The sequence below is a fragment of the Rhamphochromis longiceps genome, linkage group LG15, assembly GCF_057381845.1.
Source record: "Rhamphochromis longiceps isolate RC_006_pf linkage group LG15, R_longiceps_female_GT1.1, whole genome shotgun sequence".
Lineage (NCBI taxonomy): Eukaryota > Metazoa > Chordata > Actinopteri > Cichliformes > Cichlidae > Rhamphochromis > Rhamphochromis longiceps.
Window position 1 is genome coordinate 11,344,538 of NC_140571.1, and position 21,910 is coordinate 11,366,447.

At 40.6% G+C, this 21,910-nt stretch overlaps 1 protein-coding gene across 2 annotated transcripts; it reads left to right on the top strand.

Annotated features, from left to right (window-relative positions):
* Positions 1 to 1,765: 1,765 nt before the first annotated feature.
* slc22a16 (solute carrier family 22 member 16) lies at positions 1,766 to 21,898 on the top strand. Of its 2 annotated transcripts, XR_014907725.1 has the most exons (9): positions 1,766 to 1,937; positions 12,123 to 12,599; positions 13,483 to 13,600; positions 15,789 to 16,350; positions 17,683 to 17,810; positions 19,016 to 19,125; positions 19,492 to 19,591; positions 19,730 to 19,961; positions 21,267 to 21,898. XR_014907725.1 is itself a non-coding variant. In XM_085383300.1 (8 exons), the coding sequence occupies exons 1-8, from the start codon at positions 1,894 to 1,896 to the stop codon at positions 19,895 to 19,897; spliced, it is 1,707 nt and encodes a 568-aa protein (XP_085239426.1). In that variant the 5' UTR covers positions 1,767 to 1,893; the 3' UTR covers positions 19,898 to 21,898. The 2 variants fall into 2 exon arrangements, 1 of the variants encoding a protein (XP_085239426.1); XM_085383300.1 differs by having other exon boundaries at positions 1,767 to 1,937; positions 19,730 to 21,898.
* The last annotated feature ends 12 nt before the right edge of the window (positions 21,899 to 21,910 follow it).

The window sequence follows — 21,910 nt, forward strand, 5'->3', positions numbered from 1 at the left end:
TATTAACGCCATACAGCCTCACTTAGATGTGGAAGACGATTTATAGCTGACCATCTGTTTGTGTCATAAAATCTTACCCTTTTACATAAAACAAACACATTTGTGAAATGCAATTGACACAAATGCAACATGCAGTCTTGCTAGTAATGTGTCAATTACTTTTTAATGTCTAAATGTTAAACCTGATGACTTTCAAAGCAGACCTGCAGTTAATTTCACGGTAACACGCTGTTTAACAAATTGCCACAGTCAGCACGTACAACCTATTTCAATGATCCTTCTCCCGTTTTATTTCCCAGATGAGAAGGTGGAGTGAAAGCAAGTCAGTGTGATGGCAAAAGCAAACGCTGTTTAGTTTATAGTTTGTATTCGTATTCCTGCTGAATCCAGCCAAGACAAGATGCAGTGAGTCAATACAAACACAACGGCTGAACGTATCAATCATTAATCAAAGGATTCGTTAGGAGCACTTGGAGAAGCAGAGACACAGAACGGGCTTTTAAGTTCTAAATGTGGGTCTTGCACAGACGTGAATAACCTGTGATCTCACCCCACAAAAATGTGGTGAAGAAGATTAAATGCATTCATTAAATGTTTTTTTAGTCGCTCAAACTAAAATCAAATAAAATGCACACTTTCACAGAAGTAAGGACTTGGTCTGTAATCCATTGCTGCGTATACAAACACTACCCAGGCCAGCTATGTGTTTATGGTTACAGCTGTTTTGCTTGTTTTAATTCGAAGCAAACTATACATTTTGGAAGTTTGGATAGTTCATTAGAGCCATGTGAGGATGCTACTTTGGAGTCTGGGCATTTCTAGTTATTTCTTACTTCTTAAAATGTTAAATGCTTACTTAAATAAGCAATTAAAATAGCCATTGTTGCTGTTGCCACAATTTTGAGTGAGCTAGCCAAATAGAAAGAGGGAATGATTGCTGGTGCAGAGACAGGACCTTGAGATTATTATGAACCCAGCAGCTCATTACTGCTTTGCTTAAACTGTAAACACCAGGCACATTTAGAGTAACTAGTTGTTTCAGTGGCCGCTTGTTTATGTTGACCCTGATAGGGGTTAAACTTTACACGTGGACGTTATGCAAGGATAACCAGTTAACAACAGAATAAACAGATCTAATACTTCTACACATCACATCACACTACATCACAAGATCTTCAGTTTGCAGATAGGTATAGTCACAGGTGTATCAAAGCAAACAACTCTCATCACTACTTCACTTTGTATCAAAATGTGAAAAAAAGCCCTTGGATACATCATAGGTGCCATTTCCACAACAAAAAGTTCAAATTAGACTGATAAAACTAATGTAATCAAAGAGGTGATGTCATCAAACAAATGTTAAGTCATCATACAGACCTTTAAGTTTCCAAAACGTCATCATCATCACCAGTGATTTTCCCAGCTCATTTGGGGGTTTTAAGTGAATCTGAAGTTGGAAAGACACCAGTCTATTTATTAAAACCACCCAGTCACGTGTTACCAATTATGAAGACGCAATTCTGGAAAAGTGTTGTGCTGACTTTTTCATTTTAGTATCGCTGAGGTGTTGCACTCTGTAGAGAGCATGTGTCCAGATTTGAGGGCGGCTCGCTTAGTTTAAAAATAAAAATTAAAAAGATTTGGGGCAGTTGTCTATTTCATTATATCTGGGAAGAGAAGAGAGGGCGTTTTTTTTTTAACACCAGCGTCTCGCTTATAAGGTAGTTGCCCCAGGAGCTCGAGTCTGTCAATAGCCGTGTGTATGTGTCTGCCCCTCCCACCCTGCTTTCGTGAAGGCCTCTGTTCATTATTTGGTGCTGATCCGCTCAGGAGCTGCTGCCCGCCAGGGAGAGACGCACCGGGAGCCACCGCACACAAACGCGCCGTCAGAAAATGTCTGTGGAGAAAGTATTCGACGAGCTCGGACATTTCAAAAGGTACCGTGAGGATTGGCATGTTTTCTCTATAGTCAGTTGTAACTTTACATTTTCTTTATTCTTTATTCGAGTGGGGGGAATTTTGTGGTAGGAGGCACCAACTTTAGAACCGTAAATATTACACATCCCACTTCACATTGCTATTTTGAAAACAAACACTATTGAAAGTGGGAGATGACGTAATTTGTTTTACAGCAATGATACGGTATTTTTTTTTTATCTATACAGATATATCCATGTTTCAAAAAGGGGGGGGACATTCGCTTAGAGAAACTTCTGTCACCTCTTTGTAATTTTGAAAAATAACTAATTACAGTTAGAAATGGGCCTGTGTATCTTTAGGAGACACATGGTTAATGTATTTAAACTATAAAGTTTATATATTCGTTTTTAGTAGGCTTTTTCAAAATGACTTAATAAACACACCTAGAATTATTTCTTTCTGTGCGGGTTGGTTTTACCTGACTACCTCTCCATCAGTCAAGTTGTTTTCCCACTTTTTAACCTAAAAACGTTTAGGGTTTTATTAAAAAGCTGGTAAAAAAGTTTTACCTTTCCACACAGGTTGGGTACACTGCTAAAATCGCGAGTCACCATTAATTTCTTTATATTTTGAAGATGGAGGAGCAAGGGTTGGATTGAAAATCAGTAAAAAAAAAAAAAAAAAGGCAGCCAGTGTCCAAAGAAGAACATGGATAGATTTTCAGAAAGCCCAGACAACTATTGCACGAAGTCACTTTAAAAATGACAAGAAAGTCTGACTCCTTGGAAGAAAACCGAGGCATGAGGGGTGTCTCAAGATGCTGTCTATGATATGTCCAGTGTTGGGAAGGTTACTTTTAAAATGTATTCCATTACAGATTACAGAATACATGCCCCAAAATGTATTCTGTAACGTATTCCGTTACGTTACTCAATGAGAGTAACGTATTCTGAATACTTTGGATTACTTAATATATTATCATGCTGGTTCATCAAGCGAGGGAGGGAGAAAAAGGAAAAGTACGAGCTGTCATCGAGCAAAAACAGGAGCTGAAGCATGTAAATATAATAATAACCACTGCAGCCAAGAATAGGGTTGCCAACTCCCTGAAAAATAAATAAGGGACACCTCGTGGCCAGGGCCGGGCAACCCAGTTGTCTTCACCCTTCCCAGTGTGGTAGCTCTTTTTTTGTGTGTGAAATTATTTTTTAACCATTTGACTTGAACTTGATTTAAGCAGATGCATATTCTTTGTGATATGACCATATGGGAAACAAATGATCATTTAGCCATTTATTTTTAGCTCACAATGACAACATTAACACAATAAAACAGGTCTCCTTCTTAAACAGAAGCCTGTCATGCTTAACTTTTGAGAATATAAGTAAATCTTTCTTTAAAAGAACTCTGTCCTACTTAACTTAAAATTATATAAATTAATAGAAAGCAATAGAACGAAAAATATTCTTGTAACAGTGCACATTTAGTGCATTTAGTACAGTTGGCTTCAGTTGAGGTATTATTTCAGCTTTTCTAAAGCTAATCAGCTGCTCCTGTTTGTAAACCCACTTGTTCCCATGATTACGCATCTTAACTCATCATCATTATTCATCTATGTATTACTTTTATGTATTAGTGATCTATTTGTTGTAATCATCTATCCTTGCAGTTGTTTATTACACAAAATAAATTATATTATTACACTTCTGGCCACATAGCCCTGATATTCACTGCACATGCCCATATTAACCTTAACCAGAGGGTTTAAAAAAACAAACCAGTGTTTACATACCATATCTGCTTCTGCCGTGGCCTGGCGGACAAAAAATTGGTAAAGGGTTCCCCGAGCTTTCATGCCCCTCATGTTCTTCATGTGCCCACCAATAGAAGCATGCCTATGGAAAAAGTGCGCCAGCACACAGTGCAGTGCGCTTTATAGTGCACTTTTCCAGCCAGGTGTTTTCCTTTTCCCATTCCTCCCTGTACTTTTGCAGCCTTTTTTTTTCTTTCTCTGAGCGAACAAACATTGCTGCTCTAATGCTGGGCTCACACTGTGCGATTTTTGGCCCATTTTGAGCCGATTTTTGAGTCGTGCGACCGATTTGGTGATCAGCCCGATTTTGGCCTTCATCGTGCGTCGTGTAGTATACGTGGGGTAACGAGAAGCGATTAACACCTCACGACCAGCTCCCGATCATCAATCGCTCGTGAGGGTGTCACCGCAGCTGCTCACGCGCAAACACGTAAACGTCGGTGAAAAAGACGTTGCAGCACAGCTGTGCAGCGTGTGATCTGGACACAAGCGATGGAGGCACAACTTGTAGAACTTTGGAAAGCTCATCCGAGCCTTTTCCATGTGGCATCACAAAATTATCACGACCACAACAACCGTGAAAATAGTTGGATTTACACTGCTGCTCAATCACAGCTGCCCGATCAATGTTTTTCATTAGCAATTTAGCAAAGTTGATGGTGGTGGTGTGTCTGTGTGAGTGAAAGACAGAGAGAGCGAGCGACAGATTTTCTGTTATAACCTTCATTTTATGGACGCACAGTGTGCCGTCCGAGACTTGCACCGCAGTGTCGGCGTTTGTTTCCCTGTTGGCCATGCTTGTTGTTGTGGTCATCGGTTGTCTTCCGGTATTTTCTCCGTAAGCGACCTTTCCTCAACCAATGAGATGAGCGGTAATCTGACTTGTCATACTCGAATTGTCATAAGTGTGCTGTCAGCTCATTGGTCACAAAGCAGGAGAGGGGCTGGGAATTATGTTTTCAAACAAAGTGTTAATTCCATTAAAAGTTATAGACTACTTTTGATTCTCACTGTATTACGGGACAAAGTGCGTCCCTTATTAGCTCAATACGGGACGTGTACTTTTGTTTCTAAATACGGGACGATTCCGTTTTTTAAGGGACGGTTGGCAACCCTAGCCAAGAAGAGTGCCTGAAGAGCCCAGTTGTAAGTAAGCTATTAAGACTTGACTGCACACCGTGTTCCTCTGAAAACAATAAGTTCCGTTGGAGCAGCCTTTCAACGCCTCTCTCTGTCTCTCGCAAGCAAAGTTGACCCACACAACAAAGTAAAGCTATTTTTCGGCTAAGAGCCCGACACAGAACCCACCATATTAGCCAGAGGTCCCTTTACTATGGTTCGGAGCCGCAGACCTTCAGTAACAGTAATAAATCACACAGCAATAGTACATTCACGTAGTTGTAAACAGCATGATAATATATTAAGTAATCCAAAGTATTCAGAATACGTTACTCTCATTGAGTAATGTAACGGAATACGAATACATTTTGGGGCATGTATTCTGTAATCTGTAATATGTCTGTGAAGGTTCTCAGTCATCCAGGTCATCGTAGTCAAAGGAGCTTGCAAAGAAAAGCGTCTGGACTTCTTTAAGTTGCTTGAAGACGTTTCACCTCTCATCCGAGAAGCTTCTTCAGTTCTCCCTCTGTGGGGGGTCACTCCCACTAGGTTTATATCTGGGACTCTCCACCATTTGACCTTAGAACTAAAGAAGCTTCTCAGGTGAGAGGTGAAACGTCTTCAAGCAACTTAAAGAAGTCCAGACGCTTTTCTTTGCAAGCTCCTTTGACTGTAATCTGTAATGGAATACATTTTAAAAGTAACCTTCCCAACACTGAGCACGGACTACACTGCCTATGATGCTACATTCTTTAGAGCTATACCTGTAGCATTCTGCCTATTAGCTTAGCACAACAACAACAAAAAGTGCTCTCTCACCCAGGAAACACGCAGAGAGAGAGCGTCACCCTGTAACCATGGCAACCGTAACGCCTGGAACAACAGAACATAGCTGTCAAACAAAACCCAAACAGTCCTGACCCGCGACAATATGAAATAGGGTTGCCAACTCCCTGAAAAATAAATAAGGGACACCTCGTGGCCAGGGCCGGGCGACCCAGTTGTCTTCACCCTTCCCAGTGTGGTGAATTTTCTAGCTCTTTTTTTGTGTGTGAAATTATTTTTTTAACCATTTGACTTGAATTTGATTTAAGTAGATGTGTATTCTTTGTGATATGAACACATGTGAAACAAATGATCATTTAGCCATTTATTTTTAGCTCAAAATGACAACATTAACACAGTAAAACAGGTCTCCTTCTTAAACAGAAGCCTGTCATGCTTAACTTTTGAGAATATAAGTAAATCTTTCTTTAAAAGAACTCTGTCCTACTTAACTTAAAATAATAGAAAACAATAGAAAGAAAAACATTCTTGTAACAGTGCACATTTAGTGCATTTAGTACAATTGGCTTAATGCTAATCAGCTGCTCCTGTTTGTAAACCCGCTTGTTCCCATGATTACGCATCTTAACTCATCATCATTATTCATCTATGTATTACTTTTATGTATTAGTCATCTATTTGTTGTAATCATCTATCCTTACAGTTGTTTATTACACAAAATAAATTATATTATCACACTTCTGGCCACATAGCACTGATATTCACTGCACATGCCCATATTAACTTTTTCCAGCCAGGTGTTTTCCTTTTCCCATTTTTCCCTTTCTCTGAACAAACATTGCTGCTCTAATGCTGGGCTTACACTGTGCGGTTTTAGGCCCATTTTGAGCCGATTTTTGAGTGATCGGACCGATTTTGGCCTTCATCGTGCCTCGTGTAGTATACGTGGGGTAACGAGAAGTGATTAACACCTCACGACCAACTCCCGATCATCAATCGCTCGTGAGGGTCTCACCACAGCCGCTCACACTGCTCGCGCGCAAACACGTAAACGTTGGTGTAAAAGATGGAGCAGCACGGCTGTGCAGCGTGTGATCTGGACACAAGCGATGGAGGCACACAACCGTGAAAATAGTTGGATTTACATTGCTGCTCAGTCACAGCTGCCCGATCAATGTTTTTCATTAGCAATTTAGCAAAGTTGATGGTGGTGGTGTGTGTGTCTGTGTGAGTGTAATGCTGGGCTTACACTGTGCGATTTTTGGCCCATTTTGAGCCGATTTTTGAGTCGTGCGACCGTTTTGGCGATCGGCCCGATTTTGGCCTTCATCGTGCGTCGTGTATCGTGTAGTATACGTGGGGTAACGAGACGCGATTAACACCTCACGACCAGCTCCCGATCATCAATCGCTTGGTCGGGAGGGTGTCACCGCAGTTTGTCACACTGCTCACGCGCAAACACAAATGTCGGCGAAAAAGATGGAGCAGCACGGCTGTGCAGCGTGTGATTAGGGTTGCCAACCGTCCCTTAAAAAACGGAATCGTCCCGTATTTCGAAACAAAAGTACACGTCCCGTATTGAGCTAATAAGGGACGCACTTTGTCCCGTAATACAGTGAGAATCAAAAGTAGTCTATAACTTTTAATGGAATTAACGCTTTGTTTGAAAACATAATTCCCAGCCCCTCTCCTGCTTTGTGACCAATGAGCTGACAGCACACTTACGAGTATGACAATTCAGATTACCGCTCATCTCATTGGTCGAGGAAAGGTCGCTTGCGGAGAAAATACCGGAAGACAACAGATGACCACAACAAGAAGCATGGCCAACAGGGAAACAAACGCCGACACTGCGGTGCAAGTCTCGGACGACAGTACACCTAAAGCTGGGCAAACACTGTGCGATTTTTTCAGTCACGTTATTCAGCTCCTGCTCAAACTGCACGATTGACTCGCAGGGGTTAGAAGTTGGTAGGTCACGATGCAGGTCTCACACTATACCGCCCGATGCTCTGATGCGACCTGAGTGCTCACACTGTGCCTCCATAACATGAAGGTTATAACAGAAAATCTGTCGCTCTCTCTCTCTGTCTTTCACTCACACAGACACACCACCATCAACTTTGCTAAATTGCTAATGAAAAACATTGATCAGGCTGTGAATGAGCAGCGATGTAAATCCAACTATTTTCACGGTTGTTGTGGTCGTGATAATTTTGTGATGCCACATCGAAAAGGCTCGGATGAGCTTTCCAAAGTTCTACAAGTTGTGCCTCCATCGCTTGTGTCCAGATCACACGCTGCACAGCCGTGCTGCTCCGTCTTTTTCACCGACGTTTACGTGTTTGCGCGTGAGTAGTGTGAGCGGCTCACGAGCGATTGATGATCGGGAGCTGCTCGAGGTGTTAATCGCTTCTCGTTACCCCACGTATACTACACGATGCACGATGAAGGCCAAAATTGGGCCGATCACCAAATCGGTCGCACGACTCAAAAATCGTCTCAAAATATGCCAAAAATCGCACAGTGTGAGCCCAGCATTAGAGCAGCAATGTTTGTTCGCTCAGAGAAAGGAAAAAAAAGGCTGCAAAAGCACAGGGAGGAATGGGAAAAGGGAAACACCTGGCTGGAAAAGGTCACCATAACACCTATAAAGCGCACTGCACTGTGTGCCGGCGCACTTTTTCCATAGGCATGCTTCTAATGGTGGGCACATGAAGAACATGAGGGGCGTGAAAGCTCGGGGAACCCTTAACCAATTTTTTGTCCACCAGGCCACGGCAGAAGCAGATATGGTATGTAAACACTGGTTTGTTTTTTTTAAACCCTCTGGTTAAGGTTAATATGGGCATGTGCAGTGAATATCAGGGCTATGTGGCCAGAAGTGTGATAATATAATTTATTTTGTGTAATAAACAACTGCAAGGATAGATGATTACAACAAATAGATGACTAATACATAAAAGTAATACATAGATGAATAATGATGATGAGTTAAGATGCGTAATCATGGGAACAAGCGGGTTTACAAACAGGAGCAGCTGATTAGCTTTAGAAAAGCTGAAATAATACCTCAGCTGAAGCCAATTGTACTAAATGCACTAAATGTGCACAGTTACAAGAATATTTTTCGTTCTATTGCTTTCTATTAATTTATATAATTTTAAGTTAAGCAGGACAGAGTTCTTTTAAAGAAAGATTTACTTATATTCTCAAAAGTTAAGCATGACAGGCTTCTGTTTAAGAAAGAGACCTGTTTTACTGTGTTAATGTTGTCATTGTGAGCTAAAAATAAATGGCTAAATGATCATTTGTTTCCCATATGGTCATATCACAAAGAATATGCATCTGCTTAAATCAAATTCAAGTCAAATGGTTAAAAAATAATTTCACACACACAAAAAAGAGCTACCACACTGGGAAGGGTGAAGACAACTAGGTTGCGCGGCCCTGGCCACGAGGTGTCCCTTATTTATTTTTCAGGGAGTTGGCAACCCTACGTGTGATCTGGACACAAGCGATGGAGGTACAACTTGTAGAACTTTGGAAAGCTCATCCGAGCCTTTTCGATGTGGCCTCAGAAATTATCACGACACAACAACCGTGAAAATAGTTGGATCTACACTGCTGCTCAATCACAGCTGCCCGATCAATGTTTTTCATTAGCAATTTAGCAAAGTTGATGGTGGTGGTGTGCGTGTCTGTGTGAGTGAAAGACGGAGAGAGAGAGCGCGACAGATTTTCTGTTATAACTAGGGTTGCCAACCGTCCCTTAAAATACGGAATCGTCCCGTATTTCGAAACAAAAGTACACGTCCCGTATTGAGCTAATAAGGGACGCACTTTGTCCCGTAATACAGTGAGAATCAAAAGTAGTCTATAACTTTTAATGGAATTAACGCTTTGTTTGAAAACATAATTCCCAGCCCCTCTCCTGCTTTGTGACCAATGAGCTGACAGCACACTTATGACAATTCGAGTATGACAAGTCAGATTACCGCTCATCTCATTGGTTGAGGAAAGGTCGCTTACGGAGAAAATACCGGAAGACAACCGATGACCACAACAACAAGCATGGCCAACAGGGAAACAAACGCCGACACTGCGGTGCAAGTCTCGGACGGCACACTGTGCCTCCATAAAATGAAGGTTATAACAGAAAATCTGTCGCTCGCTCTCTCTGTCTTTCACTCACACAGACACACCACCACATCAACTTTGCTAAATTGCTAATGAAAAACATTGATCAGGCTGTGATTGAGCAGCAGTGTAAATCCAACTATTTTCACGGTTGTTGTGGTCGTGATAATTTTGTGATGCCACATGGAAAAGGCTCGGATGAGCTTTCCAAAGTTCTACAAGTTGTGCCTCCATCGCTTGTGTCCAGATCACACGCTGCACAGCTGTGCTGCAACGTCTTTTTCACCGACGTTTACGTGTTTGCGCGTGAGCAGCTGCGGTGACACCCTCACGAGCGATTGATGATCGGGAGCTGGTCGTGAGGTGTTAATCACTTCTCGTTACCCCACGTATACTACACGACGCACGATGAAGGCCAAAATCGGGCTGATCACCAAATCGGTCGCACGACTCAAAAATCGGCTCAAAATGGGCCAAAAATCGCACAGTGTGAGCCCAGCATTAGAGCAGCAATGTTTGTTCGCTCAGAGAAAGAAAAAAAAAAGGCTGCAAAAGTACAGGGAGGAATGGGAAAAGGAAAACACCTGGCTGGAAAAGTGCACTATAAAGCGCACTGCACTGTGTGCCGGCGCACTTTTTCCATAGGCATGCTTCTATTGGTGGGCACATGAAGAACACGAGGGGCATGAAAGCTCGGGGAACCCTTTACCAATTTTTTGTCCGCCAGGCCACGGCAGAAGCAGATATGGTATGTAAACACTGGTTTGTTTTTTTTAAACCCTCTGGTTAAGGTTAATATGGGCATGTGCGGTGAATATCAGGGCTATGTGGCCAGAAGTGTGATAATATAATTTATTTTGTGTAATAAACAACTGCAAGGATAGATGATTACAACAAATAGATCACTAATACATAAAAGTAATACATAGATGAATAATGATGATGAGTTAAGATGCGTAATCATGGGAACAAGTGGGTTTACAAACAGGAGCAGCTGATTAGCTTTAGAAAAGCTGAAATAATACCTCAACTGAAGCCAACTGTACTAAATGCACTAAATGTGCACTGTTACAAGAATGATTTTGTTCTATTGTTTTCTATTAATTTATATAATTTTAAGTTAAGTAGGACAGAGTTCTTTTAAAGAAAGATTTACTTATATTCTCAAAAGTTAAGCATGACAGGCTTCTGAAAGAGACCTGTTTTACTGTGTTAATGTTGTCATTGTGAGCTAAAAATAAATGGCTAAATGATCATTTGTTTCCCATATGGTCATATCACAAAGAATATGCATCTGCTTAAATCAAGTTCAAGTCAAATGGTTAAAAAATAATTTCACACACAAAAAAAGAGCTACCACACTGGGAAGGGTGAAGACAACTGGGTTGCCCGGCCCTGGCCACGAGGTGTCCCTTATTTATTTTTCAGGGAGTTGGCAACCCTAGTTATAACCTTCATGTTATGGAGGCACAGTGTGAGCACTCAGGTCGCATCAGAGCATCGGGCGGTATAGTGTGAGACCTGCATCGTGACCTACCAACTTCTAACCCCTGCGAGTCAATCGTGCAGTTTGAGCAGGAGCTGAATAACGTGACTGAAAAAATCGCACAGTGTTTGCCCAGCTTTAGGTGTACTGTCGTCCGAGACTTGCACCGCAGTGTCGGCGTTTGTTTCCCTGTTGGCCATGCTTCTTGTTGTGGTCATCTGTTGTCTTCCGGTATTTTCTCCGTAAGCGACCTTTCCTTGACCAATGAGATGAGCGGTAATCTGAATTGTCATACTCGTAAGTGTGCTGTCAGCTCATTGGTCACAAAGCAGGAGAGGGGCTGGGAATTATGTTTTCAAACAAAGCGTTAATTCCATTAAAAGTTATAGACTACTTTTGATTCTCACTGTATTACGGGACAAAGTGCGTCCCTTATTAGCTCAATACGGGACGTGTACTTTTGTTTCGAAATACGGGACGATTCCGTATTTTAAGGGACGGTTGGCAACCCTAATATGAAACAGGAAAGTACCGCCGTGTAATCCACTTATTTCAACAAAGTAACTGTATTCTGAATACCACCTTTTTTACATGTACTCATATTTTGTATTTTAAATACGTAACGGCGGTACATGTATTCCGTTACTCCCCAACACTGGATATAGACTTGTTTTCTGAATAAATTACTACATTCAAAGCAATTGTCTTGAAACGATAATGCTGTTGGATACCTGGAAATGTCTTTTAGATTCCATTAAAAGTTGAACTATTAAGGTTGCCTTTGTAGAAGTTTTTTGTTTTTGTTGGTGATACTGTAAAATCACCACAATAATTTTCCTGTATTCTCCTTCTGTCCAGATTTCAGGCATGTCTGTACTTTGCAGCAGTCTTCCAGGCCATAGCTTGTGGAATCCACTACCTGGCCTCAGTTTTTCTGGTGGAAACTCCAATTTTTGTGTCTAGCGTGCCCGGCAACATCACCGACGTTCTGTATGGTAACGTGACGGCAAGCAGCCTGGAAGAAATCTTACCAGTCTTCAAATCAGGTAGTGGACCACTGGTGGTGAAGACAGCAGAAGGAGAACAGTGGGAGCTAAGCCGGTGCCGCTGCACCCTTCGCATCAACCCAACACACTTTTCGTATGACTTCGATGGCAACAAAACAGTGAAAGAATGTACAGGGAACTTTGTTTATGACCACACCGAAGTTTACCAAAGCATTGTGACCGACTGGGACTTGGTATGTGATAAAGAGTGGCTGGCCAAGCTGTGCCAGCCCACATTCATGCTCGGGGTGCTGATTGGAGCGCTGGTGTTTGGGGACGTTGCTGACAGGTAAGCAGGGGCTGCTGTAAGATGAGGTCAAGGTTATTTTCAGGCAACATGTAGAGTCAAAGACAGGGGTTAAATGTTACCATGTGACACTTTTTGAGTTAAGTTTTAAACAGGAAGGGCTGTCCTGGCATAGACTATATGTTTAAAAAAAAAAAAGGAACTTGCCAAAGTAGTTGTAATTCATGTAGTTGTAATTTCAGGATGTATGGCTTCACATTAGGTCAAGAAGGTAGTGGAAAGAAATTATTATAGTGAAAATGAGGCAGGACAAGTGAAAGCATAGTTGATGTAGATTGGGGGAAAAAGAAGTGGAAGGTAATGACTGGAGCAGAATGCAAAGCCAGATTTGAGTGGTTAGCATTTACATGTGCAGGGGTGGCTGTAGCTCAGGAGGTAGCGCAGGTCACCTACTAATCGAAAGATTGGTGGTACGATCCATGGTTGCTCCAGTCTGTTTGCCAAATATCCTCTGGCAAGAAACTAAACCCCAGTTGCTCTCCGAATGCGAATTCGTTTGATTGTTAGATAGAAAGCACTTGAGCAAAAAAGTGAAAAAAATGCTTGCATGAATGGGTGAATGAGGCTTGTTATATAAAGAGCTTCGGGAGAGTAGAAAAGCACTATATAAGAATCAGGCCATTTACCATTTACAGCAGTAAATTTTAGCAGAAAGCAGTCAGTCTTCTCCGTAACTTCATGCACAAGTATCATATTCCTGTCAAGCACTCCTGTCGAAATGATTTAAAACCACGTGCGACTGTGACAACTTTATAAGCCCCTTTTAATCGATTCCTTAACTGAATATACAAGCTCTTTTCTCTTCCTTTATTGGTCTGCTTGTCTCTGTAATTCTTTTTCACATAGTTTTCTTTCTCTCCACCAGAGTTGGGCGTGTGAAGATTCTGATGCTCACCAGCGTTTGTCAGTTTGGGTTCGGAGTAGCTGTAGCATTCTCCGGAAACTACTATTTCTTTGTGGTGCTCCGCTTTCTCCTTGCTATGGTGGGTACGGTTGTGAATGGTTACGTACCTGTGCGTGCGTGTGTTTTATAAAAAGCCAACGTGGGACAAGAGAAGTGGCATATTTGCAATGTTCTTCTTGCAAACAGCCACCAGTGGATGTTTCTCAGCTAAACAACCTCTTGTCCAGTCCCTAATGTTCTCAGGTAATATACTTGAATACACCCCCTGTAGGCATATTGCAGCTAAGCCAACATGCAAACCAAAAATACTCCTTAAATATGTAATTTAAGGAAATGTGACACAAACAGTGACAAACAGGTTTAGTTTCTGTCTTTATATTTAAACATGGGTTTGTTTGCTTTAGATGCAGATTATTTCATATCTGCTTAAACTATTTCACTCCTTTCCGTCTTCTACCATCCCCCCCCCCCCCAGTCCTCCTCAGTTACAGCTGTTGTTTTTCACATAGAGTCAGGCCCTTGTACACTGATACTGCACAGCTACACTATGAAACCACACGGCAAACCTACAAAGACATATCCCCAAATCATTACTATGAACTATAAATTTGTTGTGTGCTGGTACTGTGTACAACAAGAGCATGCAGTCAGTTTCTCTTTGTTCATAAGTTCATAAGGTTGAACACAAAGGATATACTTCAGGTTTACTAGCATGATCATAACCTTATATTTAAAGTCTGAGGAACATAAGTTTTAAAAGACTAATACAGATATTTGCTGATTTAAAAATCTGATATTCCAATATATCGACCGATATTTTCCAAAACAGATTTCCCTAACATTTGTTATGTGTAGTTATTTGCTTATTTGTTTATACTCTGTCCGACTCTGTTGGGATTAGCTGGTTGTTGGGCGTTTCAAACACGGTTGCCAGCAGGGAAGCTGCAGAGTGCCATCTTGTGGACAAATTATGGTACTGTGCAAAAGTCTCAAGCCACCTCTCACTCAGCATTTGCAGCTGTTTATTGAAACATGAGCTAACATACAAGGAAATACAATAAATAGGACAGATTCTGCAAAGGTCTAACAAGTTTTTAGGGAATATTTGGTATGACCACCTTTATTCTTTGACAGACCCTGAACTCTCACTTTTTAGTAATTTCTTTAAGTTGTCTACAGGAATAGTTCTCCATGCAGCGTGAAGGACATTCAAAGCTCTTCTATGTATGTTGGCTGTCTTATGTTCTGTTCTCTATCAAGATGATCCCATAGCACTCTGGGGAAGCCAATCCACGACTAATAGTGTTCCACTGTGATTTTTTTTTCTGTCCAGGTGTAAATGGGTTTAGGATTATTGCCAATATGAAAAATGAAGTGCAATTACATTATTTCCTAACGGTATTGCATGGTGGATCAAAATCTGATGGTGTTCAAATATCCATCAATTTTGACAAGATCCCCAACATCACTGGTTGAAACGCCACCCCAAACCACGACACTGTGTTTTAAAGATGGCTGCAGACAGTCGCTATTGTACCACTGAACTGACATCCTCTGTAAATATTGATGATGACTTAAACCAAAAAATTTAAATTTCGATTCATTACTCCATAAGATCTGTTCCCACTCAAATTCAGTTCAAGTCTTCTATAATTTGGCATACCTCTGCCTTTTCTCCCATTTCCCTTTCATAAGAATGCCTTCTTGACAGCCACCTTTCCACTCAGACCGTTTCTGGTGAGGCTGTAACCAACAGTAAATGGATCAACTGATTGACCAGATCTATCTTTCAGATCTTTGCTGTCTTTTCCCCCCAGTTTATCCCTGAATGATTCATAGGTCAGTGTTAAGTGGCTTAACAAACAAAGAAACAAAAACCACAAACCTCCCAAAGACAAATTAAACAAAAGCAAAAAATTTCAGCCACCAGGTCAGGTAAAAAGTCTGGACTGAAAATGAGTGAAAAAGCAGCCAATGTCCAAAGAAAAACTTCAGAAGGCCTGTTTCTCAAGTGCACTTTAAAAATCTTAAGAAAGTCTAGCTCCTTGGAAACCAAATATTAAGAAATGATGGATGACTCAAGACTTTTGCACAGTACTATATACAACATCAACATCTGTAACATGTTAGAAGGGCATTTTGTCCATCTCTTATTTTATTTTTTTACATTTTCATTTCTTGGCCACTTTATCTGTTTTCTGTGGAAAACTGCTATTAAACTGCTATTAAAATGACTAGTTCCTATTTCTCATCTTTGCTTTTGACAGGTGTCTAGTGGCTATCTGGTGGTGGTCTTTGTCTATGTAACAGAGTTCACTGGCAACAAGGTACGCACATGGACATCGATGCATGTGCATGCAGCCTTTGCTGTTGGCGTCATGATGGTGGCTCTGACTGGTTACCTGGTGCGGGTGTGGTGGATCTACCAGATAGTCCTCTCCGTATGCACCGCACCTTTCTTGCTCTTTTGCTGGAAGTTTCCCGAGACTCCCTTTTACTTGATGGCCAAGGGCCGCTATGAGGAAACTGAGAAACTGCTGAATGTGATTGCCCGCGTCAACGGCCTTGAATGCAGGCTGAAAGCTGAGGATCTCCTGGAGCCAGGGAAGAGAGAAGATGGCAAAAGTCTGCTGAAGGGAGACACAGACGAGCAGTCATCCAAGCCTGAGAAGAAGCTGACCATCGTGGACCTGTTTGGCAGCTGGAGGATGGCCGGTCGTACATGCACAGTGTGGGCCATCTGGTTCATCGGCAGTCTGGGCTACTACGTCTTCTCTCTGGGCTCAGTAAATCTGGGAGGAAACCAGTATGTTAACCTCTTCCTTGCTGGTAAGTGATTGTCACATGAGTGTGAATTTGGTACTGAGATTGCAAAACTATAAACATGTATTTAATATTGTGATCATATTGGCACTTTTTTTTTTTTTTACCTTTGGTGTCAGATGTAGAATAGTGTCTCTGCTTCTTACTCTACTTCAGAGTGTTTCCAGTGAGTCTGGAGATGATTTAGTTCACCTGTTTAATCTAAAAACAACTCTTGCTACTTCTAAGTTGAGCAGAACCTTATGTGGAAATTTCAAACACAGTAAAAATGATATGTTCCTCTACTTTGCTTTGTTTAGTGCTCTGTATATGTAACCGAGAGTGAAATCAGACTGCGAGGACTCAACAAAAATAGCAGCGCTCCATCTTTAAGCTAAATGGCTTCCTCGTGGTTTTCTGTCTGATTGAGAAAATAGGATTTACAGTCTAACAAACATCTTTTAGTTGAACTGATATAGTGTTCATGTAATGCTATTTGAAAACACGGGATTTTATTTAACCTTTGACTCAGGACAGAGGAGGTGGAGCCTGGACAAAACAAAAGGTTAATAGGGAGAAGAGACATCCTCCTGGGGGATGTAACAGTACGATCACTTAATTATAAAATAAGTTTGCAGAATTTATTACTAGCTGTGACTTAGGTAGGTAGGTAGATTATTAATCCCACAAGGGAAATTGTTGACATTAGATAAGAGTAAAGATTGTGGCAGATAACCAAATGTGTAACCAAGTCGACCAAGAAAAAGTCCACTTACCTCCATCTTTACCTAGAGGTCGAGTAGAAGAATATTTCTGCCACCTCTCCCTTAAAACTGTCATGAGTCTAGAAGCATGATTGGATAATGATGTTGTTTGGCTTGTTTTTGGGTTTTTTATTGGGGTTTTTTTGCATTTCACAACTCTCCAGTAGATTTCCATTCAGGACAGTAAACTTGAAGGTTTTTTTCAGATTTGACTGTTGATTCTTAACATGCAGATTGGATGTCTAGGTCATCACTGAAATTGAGGTTAACATCAAAATGACTGCTGAAATGTGTTTCAGGATGACTGCTTAGAAATATAATTGTAAATTATGTTAATTCAAGTCACAAAGTAATTGTTTTAAATGAATTGTCTTGTATCTTCACGCTCAACGGAAAGTGTATTTTTAATCTTGATCATTTAATTGCCAGAGGAATATTTAGTGAGTGATCCCCATTTACTTCCATTAGAGGCACAGTGAAGAGCATATCTGGGAGGCAGCTTTTCAGATGGTTATTTAGGTCCTCCAGATAGAATGTCACTGTCAGTGCCAGTGATAACCCCTGACAGAGAGCGGCTGTGGTTGGTTGTTTCCAGGTGCAGTGGAGCTCCCCTCTTATCTGGTTGGCTGTTTTGCAATGGATCGGATTGGAAGGAAGAAGACGTGTGCCCCATCTCTGCTCCTGGCTGCGGTCGCCTGTTTTCTCATTATTGTGGTACCTGCTGTACGTACAGAGATGCACCCTACCCCCACCCCCCACCACCAAAAAAAAGTTCAGCTGTTCACAGAAATCTGCAGTCATCTTTAGGTGCAAGTGTCAGAGTTCAACAGTACCAGCCCAGTGACAAGGCGATAAATCAGACAGTCCAAACTGTACAAGTACATGTACTTTAAGAAACTCTCTCTAACATGTGTTAAGTTCTGAGGCAACTTTGCAATCCTAAGCTATACCGCCATGTCTTTTTTGGAGGGAAGAGGCTTCGTCTTGGTAACTCTTACAAATGAGCCATGCTTGTAATCCTGCATCCTAACTGCATGTGGAGCTTTACACATGTGACAGTGATGCTACTGCTTACAAGATAGAATAAATATAGCATAGAGTTACTTAAAGTACTTGTACTCTAATGAACTCGACTGTTATTGCGATGTATTTTGTGATCACTGACCAGTACTAATGAGATCCGACACTTGAAGCTCCCAACATGTGTTCTGAGCTCTGACCCAAATTAGCACTGTTCATGGATGAGCTGGCAAACAGCTGGTACTTCATTTTTAAATAAATATGACCTTTGATCTTAGGAGCCACGCAAACAGTGAAAGATGGAAAAAAAATAGCAGCATGGAGACAGGGGACACGTCTAAAGTTCTGTGTCGCAACCCTGCTGACACGGCAGTAGCGACCCTTTTACTCACACCTGTTCATTCCAGCTGTCATGAATCCAGTTGCAGTCTCATTAAGTTCCAGTTTGTTTCCAGCACTTCTTAATAGAAACCACACGATAGCTTGGCTGTATACAGTTTATACACTGCTTTGTAGTCAATGGGAATTAATAATCAAATACATTTCATTTTACATTCAAGCTTATTCTTCACTTAGTTACCATATATTAACATGTATGTTTTTATGGATGTTTTAAGTCAAGGGCATGTTTGACACACAATCAGAACTTGTCAGAAAGTATAATAATGAATTAAATTATAGTGACTGACAGAGCAACACTTATTAAGTTCGTTAAGTCTCTGATGAGCAAGGGCAATCAGGTGTACAAGTACTTAAGTACAAGTACTTACTTGTGCTTTCTTGAGTTTTTAAAAGTAGTATATGCACCTGGAATTTAGTTTTGTTATTTGGTGCTACGTGATTAAAGCTAAATTGAATTGAAATCTTTGTCTTTCTCTTTGTTTTTCTTTCTCTCTTCATTTCTACAGGACATAGAGATCCTAACTATTGTTCTGAGTATGATAGGAAAGTTTGCTATTGCAATTGCCTTTGGTCTCATCTACCTCTACACCTGCGAGCTTTACCCGACTATCATCAGGTAAGCACGCTAAAGAGTTTTGTTTTTGTTTTAAGGGTTTGCTAAAACTGCTAAAACTATTATTTTTTTCATATTGCAAAAACTAAAGAACTCTTTATACGTGAAACAGAAAATTCATGCATTCATATACAACCATAATTTCAGGTTAAAGTTGATTTGATTTGGAAATCATTGCATTCTGTTCTTGAGAGCTTTACTGGAATAGGGGTTTGTACTTTGCTGCTATATTAAGGGCAAAGTTTCATGTTTGAATCTTCCACTTTAGAACTAGCTAGACCTGTGAACTAAATTTAAAAACTGAAATCAATGTAATATTCCGACTTTTAATTAATTCTAACAGAGGGAGTAATGCTGCTCTTCCTCCAGGTCTTTGGCAGTAGGTAGTGGCAGTATGATGTGCCGTGTCGGCAGTGTGGTGGCCCCTTTCTGTGTCTACCTGGCTGACATCTGGATCTACCTACCTCAGGTATAGAAATGCATTTAATGTTTTAGCTGTCAACTTCCATTTGTTCTCATTTATCATAGTTTATTTCTAAGTTTACCCTGGCAGCACTGCTAAATTAAAAAATTTCCCCCCTTTTTCTCAATCACAACCTGTGTTTAGCTTATTGTAGGAATCCTGGCATTAATTTTTGGAGTACTCGCACTGTTTCTGCCTGAGACCCTTGGCAAACCTCTGACAACCACCTTGGAAGAGGCTGAATCTCTGGGACGTAAGCCCAGCAAGATGAACGACAGACTGGAGCTGAACCAGCATGGAGCAAAAGCTTGAGCCGTACACTTCAGGGAACACAGAGATCTACACACAAGGAGACAAGCTGTGGAAGAGAGACGAGGTAACAACAGTTAAATACCTGGAAACAAAAACGACATAGATTAATAGGATGGTTGGAAAAAAGTGAAAAACAAGAAAAGATACGTTTTTATGATAACTTGTGAAGTGACTTTTTTGTTGACATTTTGTTCTGTAAAGTGACCAACAGCTTGATATTTTAGGAGGCCTGAGAACTTCCTCACAATCTTCTGCTCTATCATGTAAACACCACAAAACAATGAAAATCATGTGCCATGTGTGGTAATTTGTGAAAGCATACTTTGAGTCTTTTTTGTAGTTTCGATCATAATTTCTATTACTGATTTTAACTTTGTACTTAAAAATTTTTTCAAAATTTCTTGGAACACAGCTACAAATAAGACAGACATGACAGACAATAGAAAGACTTTATTTATTTTTAAATCAAATGAAGTTTTTGTAGTTATAGGCAGAACAAAAGCAGATTTTTATGTTAGGTCGTCAGGTGTTTCTTGCCCTGTTGGGCTTCTTTCAAGCAGTGTTTCAGCGGGTATCCTCCTGCTCTTACCACAGTGTTTATATTACCGACAAGAAGTGATGACCAAAACTATTAAAATCAGACTCCAGCTGTACTGAACCAAGTCATCCTTTAAAACAAAGTTATCAAAGCTAAACTGCTGCACATTTTTTGGCATCTCCGACCATCTGACCAGATCATGGCAGTGCCTTGGTTATTTTATACCATAATAAATCGTATGTCGTGTATCTAGAATGTATTATTCTAATATTAAATAAGTGCCTTCAACTTGCCTTTTAAGGCTTTCTTTTAATCTCAGGACATCAGTTTTGCTGTGAATCTATCACTGGATTTATCCTCAACTGCCTCTTGTTAAAGATCAAATATTTAAAGGTAACAAAAGAGCAAAGTTTTGCACACCATTGTTAGACCTTTATTAGTTCTTCTTCTTCCTATTATTGTGACCTTTATTAAAGGTTAATGAATTTTCTAATTACCCATAAACATTACGGCGATCACAATAACAGTGTGCAGGAGTTTTTTAATTGCTCATCTTGTCTAAGATGCCATTGCTGAGCTTTACTATGCCTTTGTTATCTAATCTGTGTGCATGTGTGGGTATAACTGAGTAGAACAGTCAAGTTAAGATTTTTTTTATATGCGCTTATATGCAATCAGACGCTAGGCAGATTAAGAAAAGAAGCATAATAGTACCTTACAGAGTCTTCAAGAGTCAAATATGATCTCCAGATGTTTGGACCAAATACAGGGATGGACCACAACACTGTGGAGATGTACTGTATATACCTGATTTACAATATTATGTTACAGTTATGGTGCATTAATCCAAAGGAGAAAAAGAACAGCGGCTGGTGTTCTAAAACTGGTGACTGGTCTGCAATCAACAGTATGGACTTTTCCATTAATAGCATCCTCGTCTTATTTTGATTTACAATAAATATGCAGAGGATTGACACTGGGGTTTATGGCTTTTTCATTCTGTTCATATGAACTGGCTTTAGTTAGCACAGTTTTACAGTGATACAGAAAGAGACTTTATAAACCTCGGTAAAGGAGCAAGTGAATTCCTTCCATTTGTCAATAAGGAAAGTTTGAACTTGGTGCTGGAAATGCAAAAATAATACAGCAGGTCTGAGGATACGGTGCCTATATACATTAACAGCTTTGTGTTTGATGGTGAAGGGGAAGTCCCACAGCCACAGTGACATTCCCATCGCCATTACCGAATACATAAAGGTCCTCTGTGTTCAACTTTTCAGGAGAAAACTACCAGTTTTTATGTGTGTGTGCTTATGTGTATGGAAAAGTACTAAACATGAGTTCTTCTAACGTGAACTTCCAGTTCTGGCGTGATACTGGTGCCTCAAATAGAGTGGGGGCTATTACTGGGCTAAATGGAGCGAGTAAGGATGTAAGGATGTTGTTATCAATCTGCTTCATGTAAGTGATTATCT